We start from the raw sequence: 22,017 nt of genomic DNA on the forward strand, positions 1-22,017 counted from the left end.
TTATTCATCTTAAACTGGAAAAACAAAAAAAGTACATCAGTCTACAAATCTAAAATCTAAACGGTTATCACACCTCGACTCCATCCGACCTCAGTGCCTGAGCTGAATGAATGTGTTCATATCTGCATTATTTCCACCATTAATTTTTCTCTCACCTCCATCAAAGAGTAAATGACAGCAACAATCACCTCTTCACCCCACCTTCCATCCTCTGCACCCTTATTCCTTCAGAGTGCCTCTAATGGACAAATCTCTCAAATTACCCAGGCCTGTATGTGCGTGTCTGTGTATTGAGTAATTGTGTGGTTCACCTTGAGAGTTCAACTTGTAGGTTTGTATGAATGCCTGTTTTGTATATTTCCAAAAAGTAAAACAGTAGAACTCCTGACATTTTCAAGCATACAAATAGACACACACACACACACACACACACACACACACACTGGCTGACCCCTAACAGCTCCCCTTCATTTTCTCCACTTCATTTAATGAGAGAGAGAGAGATAATTAATTAATGAGGAAAAACAGATATTGTTGGATAAGAGCATTTTTCCTCTCACATTTTGGTATTTTGTTTCATTCCACTTGAAGCACTTTGTCTTTTTTCTTTTTTTGAGTTCTACTCCTTTGGTTTTGCTCAGACCTCTCATACATTCGTCTCTCCCCCTTCTTTCTGTCTCATTTGTTTTACTGTATCTCACTTGTTCTGGTTACTTCCTTGATTCAGGAAAAAATAAACCTGATCTGCTTGCTGACCTGTATCTTGTTTGGCTGCACTCATCAAGAGCACTCTGTTTAACAGCATACAGTGTGTGTAGAATTGTGGTTGAGTGTGTGTCCTCCCATAACCTTGTTATGCAACATATTAAGTTTGCCCACCCCTGTATCTACCTCATCATGAGTGCAAAAAAAAAAAAGAAATCCAGCTTCTCATGAATGTGGAAAATGAATGTGGGAGTGTGTTAAACCAGTGACTCACAGTGATCTATACTTTACATGTATAGCATGTAGAAAGAAAAAAAAAATTATAAATCTGATGTGATGGTCATGTGGATATAAAAATTGCCTGAAACAAAAACGAAAAATATTATTGTCTCCTTCCCTGCTTTACCTCACGGAAAACAAGACTACGTTAAAACTTAATACATGAATAAACTCTGAATTAATCGCTGTAGGGCTTTTAATTTGAAATGAGTGCTTCAAATTTGAAGGTGCAACATTTGGCCAACCAATGGTGCAACTTTATCCCTCAGTCACACTGTAACTTACTTGTTAGACATTCAAGTTTAGAGGCTGGCCCTGCTGTTATGCTCCAGCAAAAAAAAAACAAAAAAAAAAAACGTAACAAAACAAAAATGGGCAAAGAAACAAAAACAAATGAAGATGAATAAATTAACATCTGTATCAAAACTCGTGATAGTCATTATGTGTTATGTCTGGTATGTGTTTTTACGTGTACCCCTACCTGTAACTTTGAGTTTCTCAGTGCCGATGCTGATCTCCTCTTCATCTGCAGAGAATAGAACTCTCTCTCCATCGGCACTTCTCACCTCAAACCTCTGACACTGAGCCTCCACCATTTCTGATCCTGAGGGAGCAGGGGAGAGACAAAGACAGATGGAGAGGGTCTCTGGGTTAAAATGTTTAGCAAAAAAACACTCACAGCACATAAAAGTTACCAGCTGGTCGATGTTTTTTTTTTATTTTTTTTTTTATTATATCCCCTTTTAGAACCATTAGTACATGAAGGTTTGGCTTGAAAGACCAAAGAGGGATATGAACTCTGAACCAGAGTATGTCAGCGTTTTGTCTTGCTTTGACACCAGTGCGATCTCAGTTGAGATATTGGAAGCCGAGTGTAGTCACTAACACAATCTGTTGCTACGTAATCAGTAGAAACATTTAAAAAAAAAAAAACTTCTCTGTGGTACAATGTCCCACTTATCTGGATAGCATTTTGTGTTAATGCTTTCTACCAAAGAAACAGACATATTTAAAGACTTTTGACAATTTGCATGGCTAAAAATTACTGACAGGTTTCCAGCTACTGCAATACTAATTAAAATGCTTGACAAAAAGGTTAGAAAGTGTAATTTCCAAAATATATAACCATTGAAATAACAGTCAAGAGGATAACGGACTAAAAATAGCCATTAGCAGCAGCCCATATTAGGCCATTCACATACTACACTAGATCTGTGAATGGGGAAAATAAATAAACTCAGAATTCAGTGTCTGAACTACATTTTGATTGAAAGTCCATTAATTAGTGTGAATAATGATTAGACTCTAAAGGAGCTGTTTAGGGTTCCCTGTTATAAAAACAGCTTTCATTCATCAGCAAGTAAACATTTCAGCCACTAATATTAGACGAACTGACTTTAAATGATGTAAAAATGTTGCAGATTATTGATTCACTGATTCCATTTTTACTATGGAACCGTGTGTGTGTGTGTGTGTGTGTGTGTGTGTGTGTGTGTGTGTGTGTGTGTGTGTGTGTGTGTGTGTGTGTGTGCATCTACTGGACCCACATCTCCCCTGTAAATAAGGTGTGTGAACTGGGAACGCAGAGGTGAAGCGTTACGACCTAAAGTAAATAGTCAGACAGGACTGCTTTGTGTTTGGAGTTCACACTGTCCCTGTATAACTTGAGAATTAGAACTTGCACCTTAAATTATATTTCATTTTGTGATTTTGCCTCGAGGACAAAACTATCCTTTGAAGAGAAAAGTAGGGTGTGACAAAGAAACTTTGGAATATGTTAAAGGAAAAGTTTTGGACCACTTGACACAGTTTCTACTTTGTATATAAGTTTTCTCTGATAAAAATACATTATGGAGATTTGCCTTCCAAGTTTCTGGCAAGAACAAACTCCCCTTCATGTGTGTGAAGATTCTCAGTCATCAAGGTTATGTTATTCAGATCTTGGATCATGGGCTGTTGACCCCCCACCTGAACCATTTACTCCATGTATTGTTTTGTTTGTTGTTTTGGCGTTAGCTCACCCTGAAGTAATTTTAAGTTCAACTCCACTTCCCTTTTGTAAATATTGTAAATAAATTGTCAATCATTGAAACCAAATTTATTCGTTCCTGTGGCTGCTTGGGACCTGGGGAAGACGGGGCATCTATATTTCATGTTATGTCTCAGCAACCCCTACACGGGGCATAATATTCCCTTCCAGTCAGTTAGAACTGAAGAGGCCTTTTGGATGAGAGGTGAAACATCTTCAAGAAACTCCATCAGAAAACAGTTTGAACTCCCTCGATTCATCTGTCTATCTAGCATAGCACTAATTAGCATTAAGTTAACATGATGTTCCGCCCTCTGCATTACTGTCATGTTTGGCCACTAAAGGGGCAGAGGAAATTAAGCGGACATGTTTTGGCTAATATATTACCAATCAACTGCCAGCAAAAACACTAGCTATCCAACTGAAGGTGGTTTTCCTCTCTGCAGTAGGCAACACGAAAAGAAAAAAAAAAAAATACGTAGAGTTTCCTATAGAAAACTACATAAAAAAACACCACGGATTTACAGAAATATATTTGTCATTACTGTCCTTCTTATGGTAATGACCAGTTAAATAAACCAAGCAGCACGATGCAGTATCGCGTACTATTTCGGCAACAGAAAAAACTTTGATATCTATGTCTCAGATTTGTTGCTGATGGCTTTGTGAGAAAAGGCTAGCAGTGAGATTTGATAAGTTTGTAAATCTACTGGCAAAGCTGCCAAATTAACCACAATGGTCACAACTGTAGTCTGCATTTTGTTCACCTTTGTTCCCTTCATTTTGTGATTTGCACCGTGATGTGCTTCTACTCCATTCCTGCTGAGCCCATCAAGAAAAGTATCTCTCTCCCCCTGTCTCCCCATCCCCTTCCTTCACTTTCTGGGCTCCCAAGCTATTACAAGTGTCAATTAGAAACCTAGAGTGCCTTGTCAGTCATAATCAAACTTTATTAGCGGCTATCAATCTGGGATTAAGCTCCTTTTCTCATCTCTCTCTCACTGTCTTTATCCTGTCCAACTCTATCTCCTTAAGCCTCTCACTCCTCCACTGGCTGTGTGAAAAAGCAATTGAGATTTGTGTTGTCAAAAACTCACCCTCGAGCAAAGTGTGTGTGCAAGTGTGAGTGTGCGCGTTTCAAATACATGCAAGGACTTAGCAGATAGAGCTGGGGTTGACAGCTAGAGGTGGGAGAAGTATGGCGAGAAGAGAATCAAAGAAAGACAAAAAAAAAGGGTTTAAGTTTGAGAAGGAAAGATGAAGAGAAAGTGAAGCTGGTTTAAATTGGAGATGTGCTGTGCTAGTTGCTGTCTCAGGCATCTCGCTGGTTCTCTTTGGCTGTTCAGCTCTTGTCCTATAATACAGCTTGTAGTGCAGATTTCCAACATGGGTGCAGGTCAGCACATTTCCAAAGATTTGTGTTTTAGACACAGACATTTCTCTTGTCTTCTCACAAGGGGTGTAAAAAAAGATTCTGAAACTGCAGTAGATGGGAATCTTCGGTGAGAACTTGGGAGAACTTAGTCCAAGGAAAATGGAGGAAAAGGGCTCACCTGACATACTTTTAACAAACTTTAAAAGAGTAGTTGCATCACGCCAGTCAATATCACTGTTTAATTGTTTAGAATTAAAAGAAACACCTGGCCAATTCACAAATGAGCAAAAAGCCAATGTCAGATTCTCCTCTAAATAATAGAGAGCCTCCAAGAGTAATTGAGGAATTGCATGAGGAGTCACCGTGTTCGGGCATAATCACATGAACTTGACATGAAAATTCCCGGTTGAGTCTAGACAGCGGTGGTAAGAGCAATGCCGGAAGAACTGATGGATGAGATTTGATGCAGAGCTGCTGATGAGCAGTGAAAACACCCCCTGACCGAACCAAAGTGACATGCACTGAAATGGCAGCTGACAGCAGCAGAGAAAAGAACAGTTTTTGACAGCAGCAGGATGATAGGCTTGCAGACATTGTAGGGAAATCTGATTGGTTCAAGTGAACGATTAAATGCCCTCAGCCAGCCGACTGAAATGGAAGCAGCAAAAAGATGATGGAGACCGACAAAGAGAGTATGTAAATAAACTGAGTAAGCATGAAGTTAGTCTTCCTCGCTGCATTACAAAGGTATAAAAGACTATCTTAAAAATTAGCTAGCCTTTAGCTACAGTATTTTGACTCAAGAAAAAAAAAAAAAAGTAAACACAAAGCAATTTTAAGCTCTATATGCTTGTGCCAGCAGCGACAACATGAGACAGAAGTTATTAGTTTCAAATGATCGCTTAGAGAACTGAAAGAAGACTGACTGACAGTGAGAGGAGGGGTAGCTGGTAGAAACCTCTCTTCTGAGCAGTTTCACTTTATGTAAATGAAAAGTGATGCGGTACAGCAATGGAAAATGAAACGGTAGATGTGCTCACTTTAAGTTTCTCCTGCTGTAAAACTTTTTGAAGTTTAGTACTAATTGATGTGTCAGTCAGTAATCCTCTAAACTGTAAAACTGGAAGAAAGGCTTATTATAGCTGTAGTCACTTCTCATATGTTTGTTCTTAATGTATGTTGACACTGACATCAGTGAGAAGAACAAAGCACCAAAAGCATCGACTATCTCAGCATCAATCCTCATGAAGTCCAGGCACTTTGAACAGACATAACCTCATTACATTCATCCATGGAGTCTTGGCCACTGTTTTCATTTTACTGTTTACCGTCAGAAAAGGTTTATTTCAATATGTTGCAGCTCTATGTTACATATCACAAAAGTAATCCAGAATCTAAATTTATAACATTTAATCCATGTTACAGAACATAATCTATGTAGGTGAGCTTGTTTTCTTCAGCTCACAGTAGCCTAAATTCTTAAGTGACAAACAAACTTTGAGTAAACATTTCAGGCAATTTGTTTTGTACACGGCGCAGCTGCAACGCAAATCCAGTCACATCATATCACAAGTGTTTTTTTTCCGCACATGAGCCGAGTTGCAATTTCGTGGATCAATGTGAACATGTTTGGTGGATTTCCTAAGTATTCAATTCCACTTAGATGAATAATTAAAACAATATTTTTTTGAATGCAACTTTCTGTATCCCTTAATCATTAAAAAAAAATAAGCTGAGTCTTGTCCATTGAAGTGTTGTTAATAAATTATTTGCATGGGGAGCTTTAAGTGTGTTCACCTATGCTCACTCCTCACCATTGTTCCAGCAACTGATTTCCCTCTATTGGACGAGTGCTCTTTGTTCACCTTCACATTTAATTATTGCCAGTGTGTGGTGTCTACAGGTTGCAGGTTTTTGTTTTAAATCATTGAACTGTTTCCTATACTGAGCAGCGGTTCTCGTAATACAAGCGGGAGAGGCATTTATTATATTAGTTACCTCTCCCCAAGCCAATTTAACATGATCAGCTCTTGGAGGCTGTCTCGTAGTACCATACATTCGGTGACTATGAGCCTCTCAGAAAAGTATATCAGTTTTCTCAATCTCCAGCCTTCACAAACTGATAAAATGCTGAGCCACAGCGGTTTAAAGGGAATGAGAGGATCTGATTTGATTGTCCACGATTGAAGTCGGCTGCAACACACCTCCTACTTCACCACTGTGCTGCCCTGCGCCAAAGGTGTGCCTGAGCTTGTGTTCACCAAAATACAAAACAATTTTGCCACACCTGCTTGTGCCGCCGGTGCGCTTGCGCTGCGCAAAGGTGGATGAAAATAGAGCCTTTAGTTGCCAAAAATACAAAGAGTGGTTTACCCTGTAGTCACTGTCTGATCTTTTTTGTTCATCTTGTTATTAACCCGCTGGTTGCTAATTTCAATTCTGTTAAAATGAAATGCCTTTGGACAATTAATTTGCCTCTGCAAATGTCTCTCCCACTGATAACTCTGAAGTAATTCGGATGTCATCAGTAACAACAGGACTCCTTGTTAAGCACATATATTAATTGATACACTGATTTAAATAATCACTTCCTGACAAGATCTCCTCTGTTGTCACAAGTGCCTCCCTCAGCGGGATCCCTCAGCAATAATACTGCTTTAAGAAAACCACACTAATGAAGAGAGGTGCTAGGGACTAAAGAATTACAGCACAGTGCTAACGTCCTGAGTCGCCTCAGAACTTTTTAAAATCTCAAGCATCGGACGGGCTGTAGGCTACCTAGTCATTACGGTACCCTGTAAATATCACAGGCATTTCAATGTTTTAATCGTGGAGCTACAGCACTTCCTTGGGTTTATCATCACTTTCAAACACAGCAACACAGGATTTAATTTGGGAAATGACTACATACCCAGTTATCATTTCCCTATTCATAGCAAACGTGCTATAACAGATTAATTTCCGGTTGTCATCGTTGACACAAAACCCCTGTTGGTAGTTTCATACACATCGCTGGCCCAAAAAATACAGTTATAGCAGAACCTCTTGAAACTAAGAAAGCTGCTGACATTAAGATCAATAGAAGTAGTTTCTGTAATATCTATTTACACTCATGATTCAGTAGGACAATATGAAAAAATGGTTGGGGCTAAAGGTTTATGCAATAAGTGACACTGTAATCTGCTTTGATCTGACATGACAAATGAGAAGAAAGTCCTGTCTTCATGTATTGGAACTATCAAACTTCATCACACTGTAACAACATGAGTAGACTACAACAACCAGTTCTTCTTTGTGCTGTTTTAAAATGAAGGGAAATATGCATTACTATGAACCATTTACGTTGCCTATGAATGATTGTGATTTTTAGGGCCCCATCCTTACCTCATATTTATAAAGAACTGGAGGTCACTCAGAGAATCAAACCATATTCATAATCTAACTTGCCCTTTGAACTAGCAGTCATTTTCTTACTAAATTAGTTTGTGAAGACTCACAGCTGTACAATTGGAATCTTTTTTAAAAACAATATGTTAGATGACTGTTTAATGTAAAATGTTTTTATTCTATGATGAATCCACAAAGTATTATCACCTGACTTTTCAGTTTCCGTTAGCTCTATAAAGCCTTACATTATCTTTCATTTTATTGTTTTGGTTTTAAAGAACTACAATTTTACCGTTTTAGTTCAGTCTCACCACCTAATCAAGGCCACTTCACAAAGAAGGCATCAGTCTTTTGTGAAAGATCCGCTGTACGTTACCAGCCCAGCACCAAATGGTGGGGTTGGTTAGTGACTAGCTGGTTAACACGACTGAATTTGGAACTAAGGATATTTTCCTTACGATATGGCTGAAAGAAAAAGAGAGCTGCAAACAGGGTGAATATTGGACTTGAAATGTCATAAAATTCATAAATATTTAAGTTGTTATTTATTCTGGCTACTGTGTAAACAGATTTCCAGGTAATTGTTTAAGATGTTTGTCAATTTTAAACTTTCAGTAATTACAATCATTCTTAAGGATGGAGTTAACACATATGTAGCAGGAAATTATCGACTTGTACTGTTGGGTTGTGAAAGCTCCCCGGAAACTACTTAAAAAGCCTGGAAAAATTCCTGATTCAGATCTCCAACTAAGTGTTACCCACAAGAAACACAATTCTCTGAACTAGCCTGCCCTTGACACTTGGTCACATACTGTATGTATTTCTGGGTTTCTTTCATCATAACTTTCAATTAATTCTGCCTTCTTTCAACTCAAGTCCTGATTTGGGTGAAAACAAAATACATACAGTAGAATTCTAAGTTCCTCAATTTGTATTCCGCAATTAATGAACAGAGCACATTAAAGTGGAGCCTGTGTAACTTTTTTATTGCAACACATTAAAGCATTGAGGCCATAATAAAGTTTTATGGATTTGCTCTCCTGGATTTTTAATTCAAGGCTTTAAATTAGGGCTTCTAGCAATGAAGGGATATGACGCAAGAAGACCTAGTAAAAGGATTGGGGGATAGGTACAAAGAAGAGTGTGGCTAAGCCAACTAAACACTCCATGCATGGTCGATTTTCCCAAACAGGTCAAGATGAATTTTTAATTAAATCAGCTTCAATGCACTTTGTCATTATGCCCCCCCTTTCTCACTATCCCCTCATATTCCTGGAGATGAGATCACAGGAGTCAGTGAAACAGTATGTGACATTCATGTAAATAGTTGTTCTCTATGTGAGTTTCTGCTCTTGCAAAGAGTTTGTGCATAAATCCCTGACCATGCATATTTGCACGTGCATGCTAATGCATTCTCCGGCTAAGAAACACTTCTAAAATTAGGCTGGTTTTGTCCTTTGGCTATGTAGATAAAGTTAACCATATTTTGTCTCATTTAAATTACTCTATAGTTTTCCTTGGGTCAAAATTCTAGCAATATGCTAAATGCAGCATTAAGGCTTCTAAGTAAAATATGGGGTTACATAATTCAAAATTTAGTGTCCTTGTACTGTTTAAATGCAGATTTTATGGATGCTTTTTAAGATTTTTCTGGCCACTTTTGATGCTTGGCTGGGTCTGACCATTGGCTGTATCGCTTTTCACCTTTTATGGGTGCAGCCTGGCATCTCCAGGCAGGACCTATTCAACAGCTGCACTAAAAGGTTACCAAGACTTCAGGCCTCTTCAGCAGTAGCATCAGCAGAATCTACTTTTCACAGCTGGAGCATAATAGCTGGCCCAAAAGGATTTTCCCAGTTATATGAAGTACAAGGCAAGGGTATCGTTATTACTTTTCTTTCCCTCTCCAAAAAATGTGAGGGACATTCTCCGACTTAGATGATATACTGTATGTGATATTAAACTTTGCACTGATCTGCTTTGTGGGGTATTCGCAGAGATAACCGTCACACCGAAAATGAGATGAAATCATATTTAATCTAACACTTCGTGAGTGTTTCATTAAACAGTCACAGTGACACAGGTAACTATAGTAATTACAGGTTGTGTGCAGCTGCAAAGTGATCTACAATGTTTTAAGAGAGAAAAGCGTTGATGATTACAACTATTGTGCTTTCCTAACGTGTTGTTATTCACATTAGAGATTAATATTGCTCCAAATTCATACATAAATGCAATTTATAAACAACTGATGTCAATGTTAAGCAAGTAAAACGTTGTCTTCTGATATTCCTATACAAGTCAGTTTTGTGTTGTTTGTCCATGTGTCTATAAATAGAAAAATAGAGACATTAAGTATTTTCCCATTATGCAAGGATGTGCATGTATAAATGTCTGTATGTGAGAAGACAATGTATAGGCATGCATTAGTGTTGTTTAGTGTTGTATCAATGTCCTTATTCTAGCACACAGACACACGTAGAATCATAGTGGGAGACACTATACGATCTTGGGAACCTCTATCTTTGACACACACACGCATAGTCTTAAAGTCCAAAATGTTTTCTGACACCAAATCAGACACCGACTTACGAAAATGTTTGCATTTTATTATTTTGAAAGGAAACTGTGCCTAGAGTGTTATTCTAAATATGTGTCAACTTAACACCAGCCCCAAACTCATCGTTAAATTATATTGGCACTAAGCCTCCCATTGGCTATGCTCCAACGATCATCAACTGGCACATACAAATACAGATATACTTGCCAAACTAATTATCCGACAGAGTGATGTGACCACAAGCAAGATTTTTTTATTCATGTATGCAAACTATTGAATGTGTGTGTGCATATCTGAGTGTTTATTAACAAACATGCAAACAAATGGCAATGTAATTAGAAAAGCAAATGCAGCTAATGTATGCTACACAGATGTCCAGGTAAAGTGAGCAAACAAGAGACCAAGCTGTGTCCTTCTTACTTTTAATCTAAGAGTAAATTCAAGAATGGCTTTGATAATTGTGAAAAAAAAATGTTTGCCCACCTTTAAATATTCTAAAATGTACAAACGTTGCAAACTAACTTTCTATTTCGGATAAATAATTTGGCCTTTGACAGAATTGTACTCTCTAAACTTCCTGATTTGTTATTCAAACATGGCATGGCTTATCAGTGGATTAAGATGAGCATTCTGTTGAGTGAGTCAGGCTGATATGCTTGTCAGTTCTCCTCCTGTCTAGAATGTCAAATTTAATGAATATTCAAAAGCCCAGTGGATCCTTTTGCGAGTTCTGCGAAGGCAAAATGTTCCTGAGGGGCGATTTGTGCAAACTGCATGAAGCAACACATGGCACATGTATAAAAATATTTAAATCAAATTTTGAGCAAAATGTTTCTCCGTCTTTTTGTTGGAAGTAATAATGCTTTGATTTCTACTGAGCCTTCGTGGCTCTAAACAATTAAACCTAAGTTGGGGCTAAATGGCCATCAAAACCAACGAAAGAGTGTTGCTCTAATATGTCGAGAAATATTTGGTGTATTGTGGCAAATGTTAAGGACACTAACAGTCAGACCTTAATTTACTCCACACAGCTTGTTTTTTAGCACCACAGATGGCACTTTGCTGATATGTGAGAGGTTTCCTTGGTCATCCTTTCCCTCCAAAAAATTGTAACGACAAATAAGGCTTTTACTCTTTGATACTGTAAATGGCGGAGAAAGTAAGACTCTCAAAAAACAGCGATGTGAATCAAGCAAGTTACCCTGATTGTATTAACGTTTAAACAGACACTCTGAAGGGTGGAGGAATCAAGTAGGGTTGGTTACGTATGATGACATTTTAGTACAGCATTTGTCTCTGAGGGCCCTATTTTCGGCCGCATAGTCACAGTGCTAGTGAGGTTGGACTGAGAGCACAAGTATGTGTAGCCAACTTTTTAGTAATGTGGTGAATCAGGCTGGATGACTGCCTACTTCAGTTCCAATTCAATAGACAAGAGTCACCTTTTTATAATATGATTAACTTCTTGACTTCTATGATTAACTGAATTGAAAGGTTGCATTTGAAAACATTTTGTTTTAATTATTTGGGTAAATGGGATTAAATCCGTAGGACATCCACCAAACCTGTTGATAGGTTTGTTTGTTTGCGCTCTTGCCCACTGAAGCAACGCAAATAGCCCTGACCCGGCAAAGGCTCAGGTGCAATTTAACCTGAACATTTAAACAAAATGTGCAATGCACTGGCACATCTTTACCGACACACCTCCTGTTGCACCGTTCCACCCTTCTCGGCGCAGTTGGCTTTACCTTGAGCCACAAAAATTGCTAATCGACACGGGCACGAAAAAAAGCCTTCTGCGCTGCACCAAAATGCAAATGTGCCGGGTACAAAAATAGGGCCCTAAAGTAGTTGCAGCAGTGGTAGAAATTTGGCACAATTGGTGGTCAATGCCAATTGGTTAAAGGCTGCTAATAGTTTCAAAATTAATACGATATCTACATCTATTATGGAAACCATTTGGAGAGTGCCAAACCCATATATCAATGCAATGAATATGGGCCTGGGATCACCAGGCTAATTCATTTGATGCTCACTTGAAAACAAAGATTGTTTTTCAGCCACATTTTGTTCAAAAGTGTTGAAACACTGTAGCTTATGAACCAGAACTAAAATCCGATATAATGTTTTACACTTTGATGAACACTAGCCATTTTTTTCTTGGCTTTTTTAAGACAGCGATGACAGATAGGAAATATTGGGAGAAAGATAAATGACAAGCAACAAAGGGCCTTGACCACAATTAAACTTGAGATATTTTGTTCATGTGCATCTTAACCAATGAGCTAGCAAGATATCCCTAATGACCTTTTTTTTTTCTTTCTTTTGAGTGGTCCAAGCAGATAAAATGAAAGCACAATATTCCTCGAGGGAGTGGGCAAAACATACAGACTACTGTAAATATACCGAGCAACAGCCTTGAAGCCCTAAATAACTTGTTGCAAGAGAATCTTTAATAAATGCTGGTATTTGCTGTGTTTCTTTCTGGGACTCGTTCAATACACCAGCGATCACTTGATGAGCCATACTGCCTTCTGTCTTTTTTTGTCACTTGCAAGTCCTATCTGATTAAATGTCACTGCTATTCAGCTGAGTAGTGTATCACATTATCTCTTTCACTTAATGACACTTGCCAAAATATGCAGTATTTACTTTTCCCCCTAAACGGTAAATGAAGGTAAAGTTGAAGTGGTTTTTTTTTCTAAATGTAGTGCCAATAATAGCGGTGGTTGTAGAGCTAGATGAAGCAAGACAAACAGCTAGCAAATATCGAGAAAAGCTGGAGTAGCTGGAGTCTGCAAAGTCTGCAATGATCCTTTACCAACATAGCCTCGTGCTGCGCTCACATTTGGGAGAGGGTTTCTGTGGTTTACAGCTTGGTGAGTTTAGCCACACAACGTCATATAATGTTCAATGCTGATTGGTTAAAGGCTGCTCCAGTAGTTTCAAAATTAACCTGAGATCTACGACCAGTGAACCACACTCCTTTGGAAACAATCTCCAGTGGAATGTGGGAGGTCAATTTAGGTCTGGGAACTCTAGGCTAGCGGTAGATATGTATGTCCACAACCCAAAAATTATCCCTATCTCTTAGCCCGTTTTGTTTGGTCGGCTTTACAATTACTTACAATGATCTACTTTATCTTTCGGGCATGGCTGGAACCCAGTTCTCCAGTCTTTTGCAGGTCATGCCATATCTAGATGTAAAGATTATAATAATTATCTACTTGATGTAAATATTTGCCAATCAAGTCAAGTTATATTGTAAAATAACAATAGGATCCTTTGCCTGCAACCACAGGTATCAGAGGTGGGTAGGATTGCACATTTATTTTGTATTCTTAAGAGGGTTTTGGCCCAGCACAAAAAAGACTGGGTCATATTGTGAGTCAACTTGGTTTAGAATAAGTTGGGGGGAAGTTGAAAGTCAGCCATGACGCGACACTGTTCCGAGGAATGAGAGAATAAAAGAGAGAGAGAAAGAAGGGGGCAAAAGAGAAAGCAACTGTATTATTTTGCCCCTTTGAAAGTAAACAGCGTGCAACGTGACCATGATGCAACAGCAGGAAATAAGAGGGTGACCACGTAATTTGAAGTGATTCTACCAGTCAAAGAGAGGGACAGGCCCTTTGCTGCGCCACAGCACACCTTTAATCTCTTCAAGGTGTTTTTCAGACATCTTAAAACCGACAACGACAAATGAGGAGAGAAATGTGAAAAGGAGGAGAGGGAAATAGTGGAGAGAATGGAAGAAACTGCACTGCCAAGCACTTTTTAATACAACTTTTAAATTTGCCACAGGTGGGAGGGTGAGATTCATGCACTGAGGGACACAAATTATTTATTTAGAGTTGATTACAGTCATTAATATAGTAAGGGAGGAGAGAAAGAGACATAGGGAGAGATAAATGAGTGCCATTTGTTATCTACATTAATCAACATGATCTCTGGTGTCAGGACTGTGGGATGGAAGGAAGATTAAATGGTGGAAGTGCTGATGAAAAGACATGCAAAGGTTGTGCTGCGGAGAAATACATATTCCTATGAAATTTCAAGCTTTAAACACAACCAAACTGCTACTGTCAGCCTTAACACAATTAGTGATATTACTCGCTTAGGGCATACTCTTGCTGAAGAGAGAAAACCTTATTCAGAAAACAACACTTAATTTAATTTAATTATCTTTCCCTTTATACTCAGCTGAAGATCTGACTCACTATTTTCCTTTAAGGTATCACTCAATAAACGAGTTCATTTGACTTAAATCAGTCTTGTAGTTGAGCTCTCATGAATAATGTTCAATGAATTGTTATTGTATTTTTGTCTTTCCTGGTCTTGGTTTTGTATTATTCCAAGAACAATGATCCTGTGCAGTATCACCACCACAGTGAATGCTGTGAATCTGCATGCACTCTATGTTTGGAGTATTCTGTGTGTATAAATCAAATATAATTTAAGAACTTTGTGTTCATGACTTTAAAACACAGACATGAGACATCGATCACAGAACTAATCAATTCAGACTGAAGAAAGCCAAGACATGAAGCGAGAACATTGATTTTCAAGGCTGCAAAGCTATATATATTGAACATAGAGCATGAATAATACCACATTGAAGTAAGAGCTAACTAAAAAGAAAACATTGGAGGCCACAAGTGCGTATGGAAGAGACTCAAGTACAGATGATCGTCATGCTGCTTTACTTGGCTATTACGTGTAGTTTTGCAGGGCTTCGAAATTGTGTCATTGTTGGTTCAAGTCCATGAATGAACTCAAAAATGATTTTCTACTGAGTTTAAAAGCACATGAAAATTGTTTTTGCCTACTCAAGCTCTGAGCTGCATGTAGTTCTGTACGTCACAGTACACCAATATGAAACAAGAGTAGTGCAGCAGAACATTTGGGAAAACGGTTTCATTGCTGTGTAGCTGCTACATTGTAACACCAACTATTCAAGCCTTAGAATCATGCTTGTATAATGGAATGCTTACAAAATTCCCCCAAATGTGGAGCTCACTGGAGCTTGACAGAGCTTTATAATGAAATTCAGCTCATATAGAAGAGCATATAAAAGTCGGAAATCCAAATCTTTACTTTCTCTCCAGAGGTTATATAGTAGTACAGTCAACGTAGCAAACAAAACCTGCATTGAGTAGGCAAAAGGGAAATATCCCCAACAGGCAAAAAGGTCATACATGAGGAACAAACACCTAAGTACAGGGCTTTCCTGGAAAACTTGACTGGAAGGAGTATGAGGTTTACTAAGAAGTGGAAAGGCTGAGCTTGACTGATAGCATAACACAGCAGAGGTGTGTACAAAAATTGTCAGGAAATGGAACAATAGCAGGAAGTAAAAAGGCAAATGATACCATAAGTAGATGACGAACAAAACATAAAAAAAGTGCAACACTGCATCCAAAAAAGATGTAATAATGTCACTCATGGGACAGCAGGGCACTTTATATAGTCAGCCATTGAGAGCAGACAAGCACTAGACACAGACTCAATCCTCTTACAATATAACATGATGTCAAAGAACAAGACCTCAAAAATAATAGATAAAATTATGGTCAATAAAAAGTTTCCCATTGTAATGCTTAGTATTTCCCTCATTCAAAAAGTTGAGGAACTCATTGCCTAGAGAGTATATCAGCTCTTTATTGCTTTTAGTGACTTACATGCCTCTGTGAACATAATTACATTAATATCCTGGAGTCATGGCAAATACAAGCTGCAGGAGATAATAATCTAGCATTTAAATATGACTTAGTGAGCCTTAACGGAGACTTTTTATTAATTGACCTTTTACATTTGCAATAAAGGCTTAGTGCCAACTCAAAGTACCTGCTTTTAGCAGCACAGTGCTCACAGTAAATGTTTTTTGCCAAGCATAGATGTCTGACTTAACCTCCTACAGAATGTGAATGTTTCTTGCACTCTTTTATTATGCAGCAACTTGCAATTACAAAGATTTATACATGTTAACATATTCTACTATTTGTACTTATGGCTAACAGAACCAGCTTGGTGACGACAATGTAAACTTAACATGCCAATGGTGCCCAAGGGGATGTAGTAGGGTTCAAATTTGAATGCAAGTGTTGAAGGGAGCTTGGGTTTTCTATCCTTTTTGATTTAAAATCTACGCAGTTATAAATGTTTGGTTTACAAACATGCCGAAAGGAATACTGAGTCATTGTTCCGACCTTGTAGCAGCTTTTTCATCCATGGTTCACTTTGCATTATTCATGAATTTACACAGTGCAGAAAAAGAGAACACTATTTGATATTACTTATATTTCCCCTCCCAAAAACTTTTTTCAGCTTGTAAAATAGTTGGTTGTAAACTTCTACTTGAGTAATCAAGCTTAAGCACAGTTGAGCAAATATGGAAGATACTGTATTATTCTTTTTGACAAAATAAAATGACATTGTTTTGCTACTCTGCAATAATTACATTCCAAGTTCACAAACATAAAATGTTTACTGCTCGCAGGCAACACTTTTCTTATTTTATTGTTGTCACCTGGCAGTTTTTTTCCTGATCTTTTAATGTCCTATTATTAAACACAGAAAAAAAACAATAAACAGATGGTTATTGTTAACGGTTGTGTAACTCCCTCCAGTGCATAAACAGTAAAATAATCTTGTAGCTTTTACAATGTTCTGTTCGAGGCATAGTTTATCAGAGAAAACATGTTCCACAAACTAAAAGGTGCCTTTTTTTAAAGGAAATAATATGGCGCCGTGCTGGTGGCAGCCTGTTACAGCAGCTCCCCCGAGTGTGTTTGTTTTAAGTATTTTTTCTTTCTTTCTCCTCTCTTCGGAGTTGTTCTTTTTTTCTTCACGTGCGTTAAGTGACGGTCAGACAATGGACCGTAACTTTTCCACTTTTCTGGTGGCTCTTCTACTTTTTTCCTTCTTCGTTATGGAGAGCTACGCACAGCGGATTGGGGGCATTGTTTACTCTCGTGATCAGCTGATCGCGCCGAGTAGGCCTCTGCTGCTGCTGCCCGGAGCGAGGCCTGAGATCCCGGACGAACTTAGGAGAAGACGTCGGGGTTGCAGAGCTGGAGCGAAGCTGAAGGCGAAGAGGAGGAAATTCAAACCATCGGTACCGGCGATTTTAATGGGGAACGTGAGGTCGTTGGCTAATAAGATGGATGAACTTGGCGCGCTGGTAAAGACCCAGCGGGAATACCGGGAGTGCAGCATCATGTGTTTCACCGAGACATGGCTGCACTCACATTTCCCGGACCACAGCGCGGCCGTACCCGGCTTCAGGACCGTTCGGGCGGACAGAGACGTTGTGCAGAGCGGCAAGAAGAAAGGTGGAGGGATTGCAGTCTATGTGAACGAGAGGAGGTGCAATCCCGACCATGTGTGTGTGTGATGGAACGTTTCTGTAGCCCGGACATTGAACTGCTAGCCGTGGGGATGCGCCCGTATTATTTGCGAAGGGAATTCTCGTCCGCCATTGTTATCGCTGTGTACGTTCCTCCATCAGCTGATGCAGAGGCAGCAGTGGACACCATCTACTCCACTGTGTCCAAACTTCAGACTAAGCATCCCGGTGCATTTTTGGCATTTGAATACATCAAATTCTGTGAACACACCATCGTACCATCCCGGACTGTACACCGCTTCCCCAACAACAAGCCGTGGATCACCAGTGACCTGAAGGTGCTTCTTAATAAGAAGAAAGCAGCCTTCAGCTCTGGGGACAGGGACGAGCTGAGGAGAGTGCAGCGCCACCTGAAGGAGAAGCTGAGAGAGTGCAGGGACTCCTACAGGAGGAAGCTGGAGGCCAAACTCCAGCAGAACAACGTGAGGGAGGTGTGGACCGGTATGAAGGAGATTACTGGGTTCAAGGGGAAAGAGAGAGACAACCAGGGGGCTCCCTGGAGAGGAACTATGAGCTAAACTGTTTCTTCAACAGGTTTAGTTCTCAACCCTCATCTGTCTCCTCCACACCTCACACCTTTCAAACACCTCTGCTGCCCCCCCCCTCCCAGTGAGCTGCATGGACACAGAGCCCTCAACTTCAAAGGGCTCTTCCATCATCGAGGCCATGACCCCCCTCCCCCACTCTCTGTGACGACTGGCCAGGTTAGGAGACAGCTGGAGAGACTCCACCAGCGCAAGGCTGCAGGGCCTGACGGCATCAGCCCCGGGGTCCTGAAGACCTGTGCCGTCCAGCTGGCTGAGGTCCTACAACACCTCTTCAACCTGAGCCTGAAGCAGGAGGAAGTCCCGGTGCTGTGGAAGACGTCGTGCCTGGTTCCTGTACCGAAGAAGACGATTCCATCCGGCCTCAACGACTACTGACCGGTTGCCCTCACATCTCATGTGATGAAGGTGCTGGAGAGGCTGGTCTTGGCACACCTCAGGCCGCTGGTGAAATCTTCACTGGACCCGCTGCAATTTGCGTACCAGCCTCATGTGGGAGTGGACGATGCCATCATCTACCTGCTACAACGAGCTCAGTCTCACCTGGATGGAACCAGTGACTCTGTGAGAATCACTTTCTTTGATTTCTCCAGTGTATTTAACACCATCCAACCACTGCTACTGAGTGAGAAGCTGCGGGTGGTGGGGGTGGACGTGTCCACCGTCTTCTGGATCACTGACTACCTGACAGGCAGACCACAGTTTGTCCGTCTGGGCAGTGTGCTGTCTGATACGATGGTCAGTGGTACTGGAGCTACACAGGGAACGGTTCTATCTCCCTTCCTGTTCACCTTATACACCACTGACTTCCAGTACAACTCAGAGTCCTGCCATCTGCAGAAGTTCTCTGATGACTCTGCAGTGGTCGGGTGTATAAGGGATGGACGGGAGGATGAGTACAGGGCAGTAGCGGAGGACTTTGTGGAGTGGGCGGGAAGAAATCACCTGCTCCTGAACGTGGCCAAGACCAGAGAGATGGTGGTCGACTTCAGGAGGAAGACGACGGCTCCACAACCGCTGAGAGTTCTGGGAGAGGAGGTGGAAATGGTGGAGGAGTACAAGCACCTGGGTGTCTCCATCGACAACAGACTGAACTGGAAGACCAACATCAACGCTGTCTACAAGAAGGGGATGAGTCGACTCTTTTTCTTGAGGAAACTTCGATCCTTCAATGTGTGCAGCGAGATGTTGGAGATGTTCTACCAGTCTGTTGTGGCCAGTGCATTGTACTTCGCTGTGGTCTGCTGGGGGAGCAGCATTGGAGCCGGCGACACCAACAGACTTAACAAACTGGTTAAGAAGGCCGGCTCCATCATTGGCTGCAAACTGGACAGCCTGGAAAAGGTGGTGGAGAGGAGGATGCTGAACAAACTATTATCCATATTGGATAATCCTGACCACCCTCTCCACCACCTGCTGCAGGGACAGCGGAGCACGTTCTCCAATAGACTCCTCCGCTGTCACAAGGACAGATACAGGAGATCATTCCTGCCCACTGCAATAAGACTGTACAATAACTCACCTCTGGCAAAATCCATCACACAACAATAACACTGTTGTCTGTGTTTCTTGGTTGTTTATATACACAAATATGTATATACTGTGCATTTTATATTTAATATATTTTGTACTGTTATTTTATTGCTTTTTATTATTATTTTATTGATTTCCTGTATGCTGCTGTAGCGGAAAAAATTTCCCCTTGGGGATTAATAAAGTAACTACCTAACCTAACCTAACCTAAAATGCATTCTAACAAAACAACACCACAAACTATCACATTAAAAATAAGTAGAAAATTCAGTTAGTGCCCCTAAGACAACACCTGAAGAAAAATAACAAAAACAGGCATTATAAGCTTTTAGAAGTTTTTATTTTGTGCTAATCGACTATTTTGTACATGAAAATACTCTCAGTGTGTGAACATAGATTGTGTCAGTAGAGGAACGGCGTATAATAATCTAATGTATTATTAGAGCAATACCAATGATGGACACTTGTAAAGTAGCTGAAAGCCATTTGATTATGAAGCTGCTTTATTAAATCACAAAAATGTATCCACCTTATTATAATTTAAAAAAAAAATCCACAACCTATTCTCGACATTGGTTTATTGAATATGCTTACTACCAGAGGCAAGGAGAGAGTCTTCTCGCTTTAAGCACCATCTATCCGTCATTTTATTATTGTGTCCAACCACCAGCAAACAGTATGAACCTCATAGCTCACTGGTGCAGAAGGATGACTTCATATGGTCCATTAAATCCGTTCCTTAGGGCAATACATGCCTACACATATGAGCTAGTGACAGAAACAATATTTTCCACATTGCAGCCCAAACTACATGCAGACAATTAGTCTTTGTGCAATTAAATGGATAAATGACAACAATGCCAGTAAATCCATGCCTTTATTGAGTCCTTGATAGCCCCTTAAGTGTATTCCTGTTAGGTAATGCGCAGCTCTATGTATTTTTAATTGCCTCATTATAACTATTGATTTGATCTTCAAGCTGCAGCATAAAATGAAGAAGACATACTGTCTGAACTTTGCTGGTTGGATGAGGGAGACACGTATAGAATCAGACTACTCAGTATCTGTGTTTGTCCGCCAGCCAAGCCAGAAAGATCTCACTCCAGCTGAAAATGTGATCACTGCTAAATATGATTGTTATGTACGTCATTTGTTTCACAGAGGGGGATTTGCAAAGATGTAGATTTATAATTAGACTGCGTGTAATGGAACAATTGAATTTTATGCAAGGCTTTGCAAGTTCTCACTCTGCACACTAATCAGAAACCAATTTTAGCTGACATTCAACTGTTTAACTGCTACGGGAATGCCATGTTCTTGAGACTGTATGAAAAAAAAATATAATTCTGAACATTTTTCCATGCCTACAGCCATAAATCCATAAAACCAACAATTAAGAGCCTGGAGTACAAAAACATAGGAACGAATTTGACTTCCTATTGGGAAATTCAACCCACTTTTACCACAAATCGTTATTAATGACTACTGCACTTCATGGCCTTTGCCTTTCAGTCTTCCAATTTCATTGCTTTGATAAGCCACTTTTTGAGCTACATCAGCCAAATTCCAGAGAAAAGAGGTGAGCGATTCTACCTAGATGAAACATAATTAGTGAATGAGGGTAAGGATAATGAAGTGATAACTGAAAGCCTGAGTTTAGGAGAGGGTAACAAGGTCATCTGGGGATTGATTGATTTAATATGTGACGAGGTCCATGCATGATCTAAAACCGAGGAGTGAAAGGCAAAAATGACACGAGAGAATAGAGAAAGAGGGAGCAAAGAGGAAAGGGAAGGACAAGGACAAAAGGAAGACAGAAGGATGTGTGTGTTAAATTAAGGATGAAAAGGGCAGAGTCACTATTAGAGTTGGCAGGTATTTATTAACAGCTCCTTTTTGTTTTTTTACTAACAAGATTAATGTGGAAAAAATGCAGGTAATGGCAGCAACTTCTCACTTGTAGATTGTGCTTTTGCTGTTTCAAATGGCAATGGCTGTATACAATTAATGTTACAGCGTCGCTAAAACTCTAAAAGATTGTTTGTGAATGAAAGTCTTTTCATTCACAAACAATTTTGGGCAGAGTTACTGCACCAATCAACCACAGAATGTGTTCCTGTAGCTCTTTTGTAATGATCATCTTATTATTGCACTTTAAACACAGGCAGCTCTCTTCATTAAATGTTTTATGCAGCAATT

General features: G+C 39.8%; 1 protein-coding gene across 1 annotated transcript in view; it reads right to left on the minus strand.

Moving 5' to 3' along the window:
* Nucleotides 1-22,017, minus strand: part of LOC138208858 (zeta-sarcoglycan-like) — a 328,769-nt gene that overhangs the window by 44,200 nt on the left and 262,552 nt on the right. The window contains exon 5 of the mRNA XM_069167050.1: nt 1,466-1,588. Within this exon, the coding sequence (XP_069023151.1) occupies nt 1,466-1,588 (123 nt within the window). The remainder of the gene's footprint in view (nt 1-1,465; nt 1,589-22,017) is intronic.

The sequence above is a fragment of the Embiotoca jacksoni genome, unplaced genomic scaffold (genome assembly GCF_022577435.1).
Source record: "Embiotoca jacksoni isolate LCO1_2020_lvr unplaced genomic scaffold, fEmbJac1.0.p SCAF_4, whole genome shotgun sequence".
Taxonomy (NCBI): domain Eukaryota; kingdom Metazoa; phylum Chordata; class Actinopteri; family Embiotocidae; genus Embiotoca; species Embiotoca jacksoni.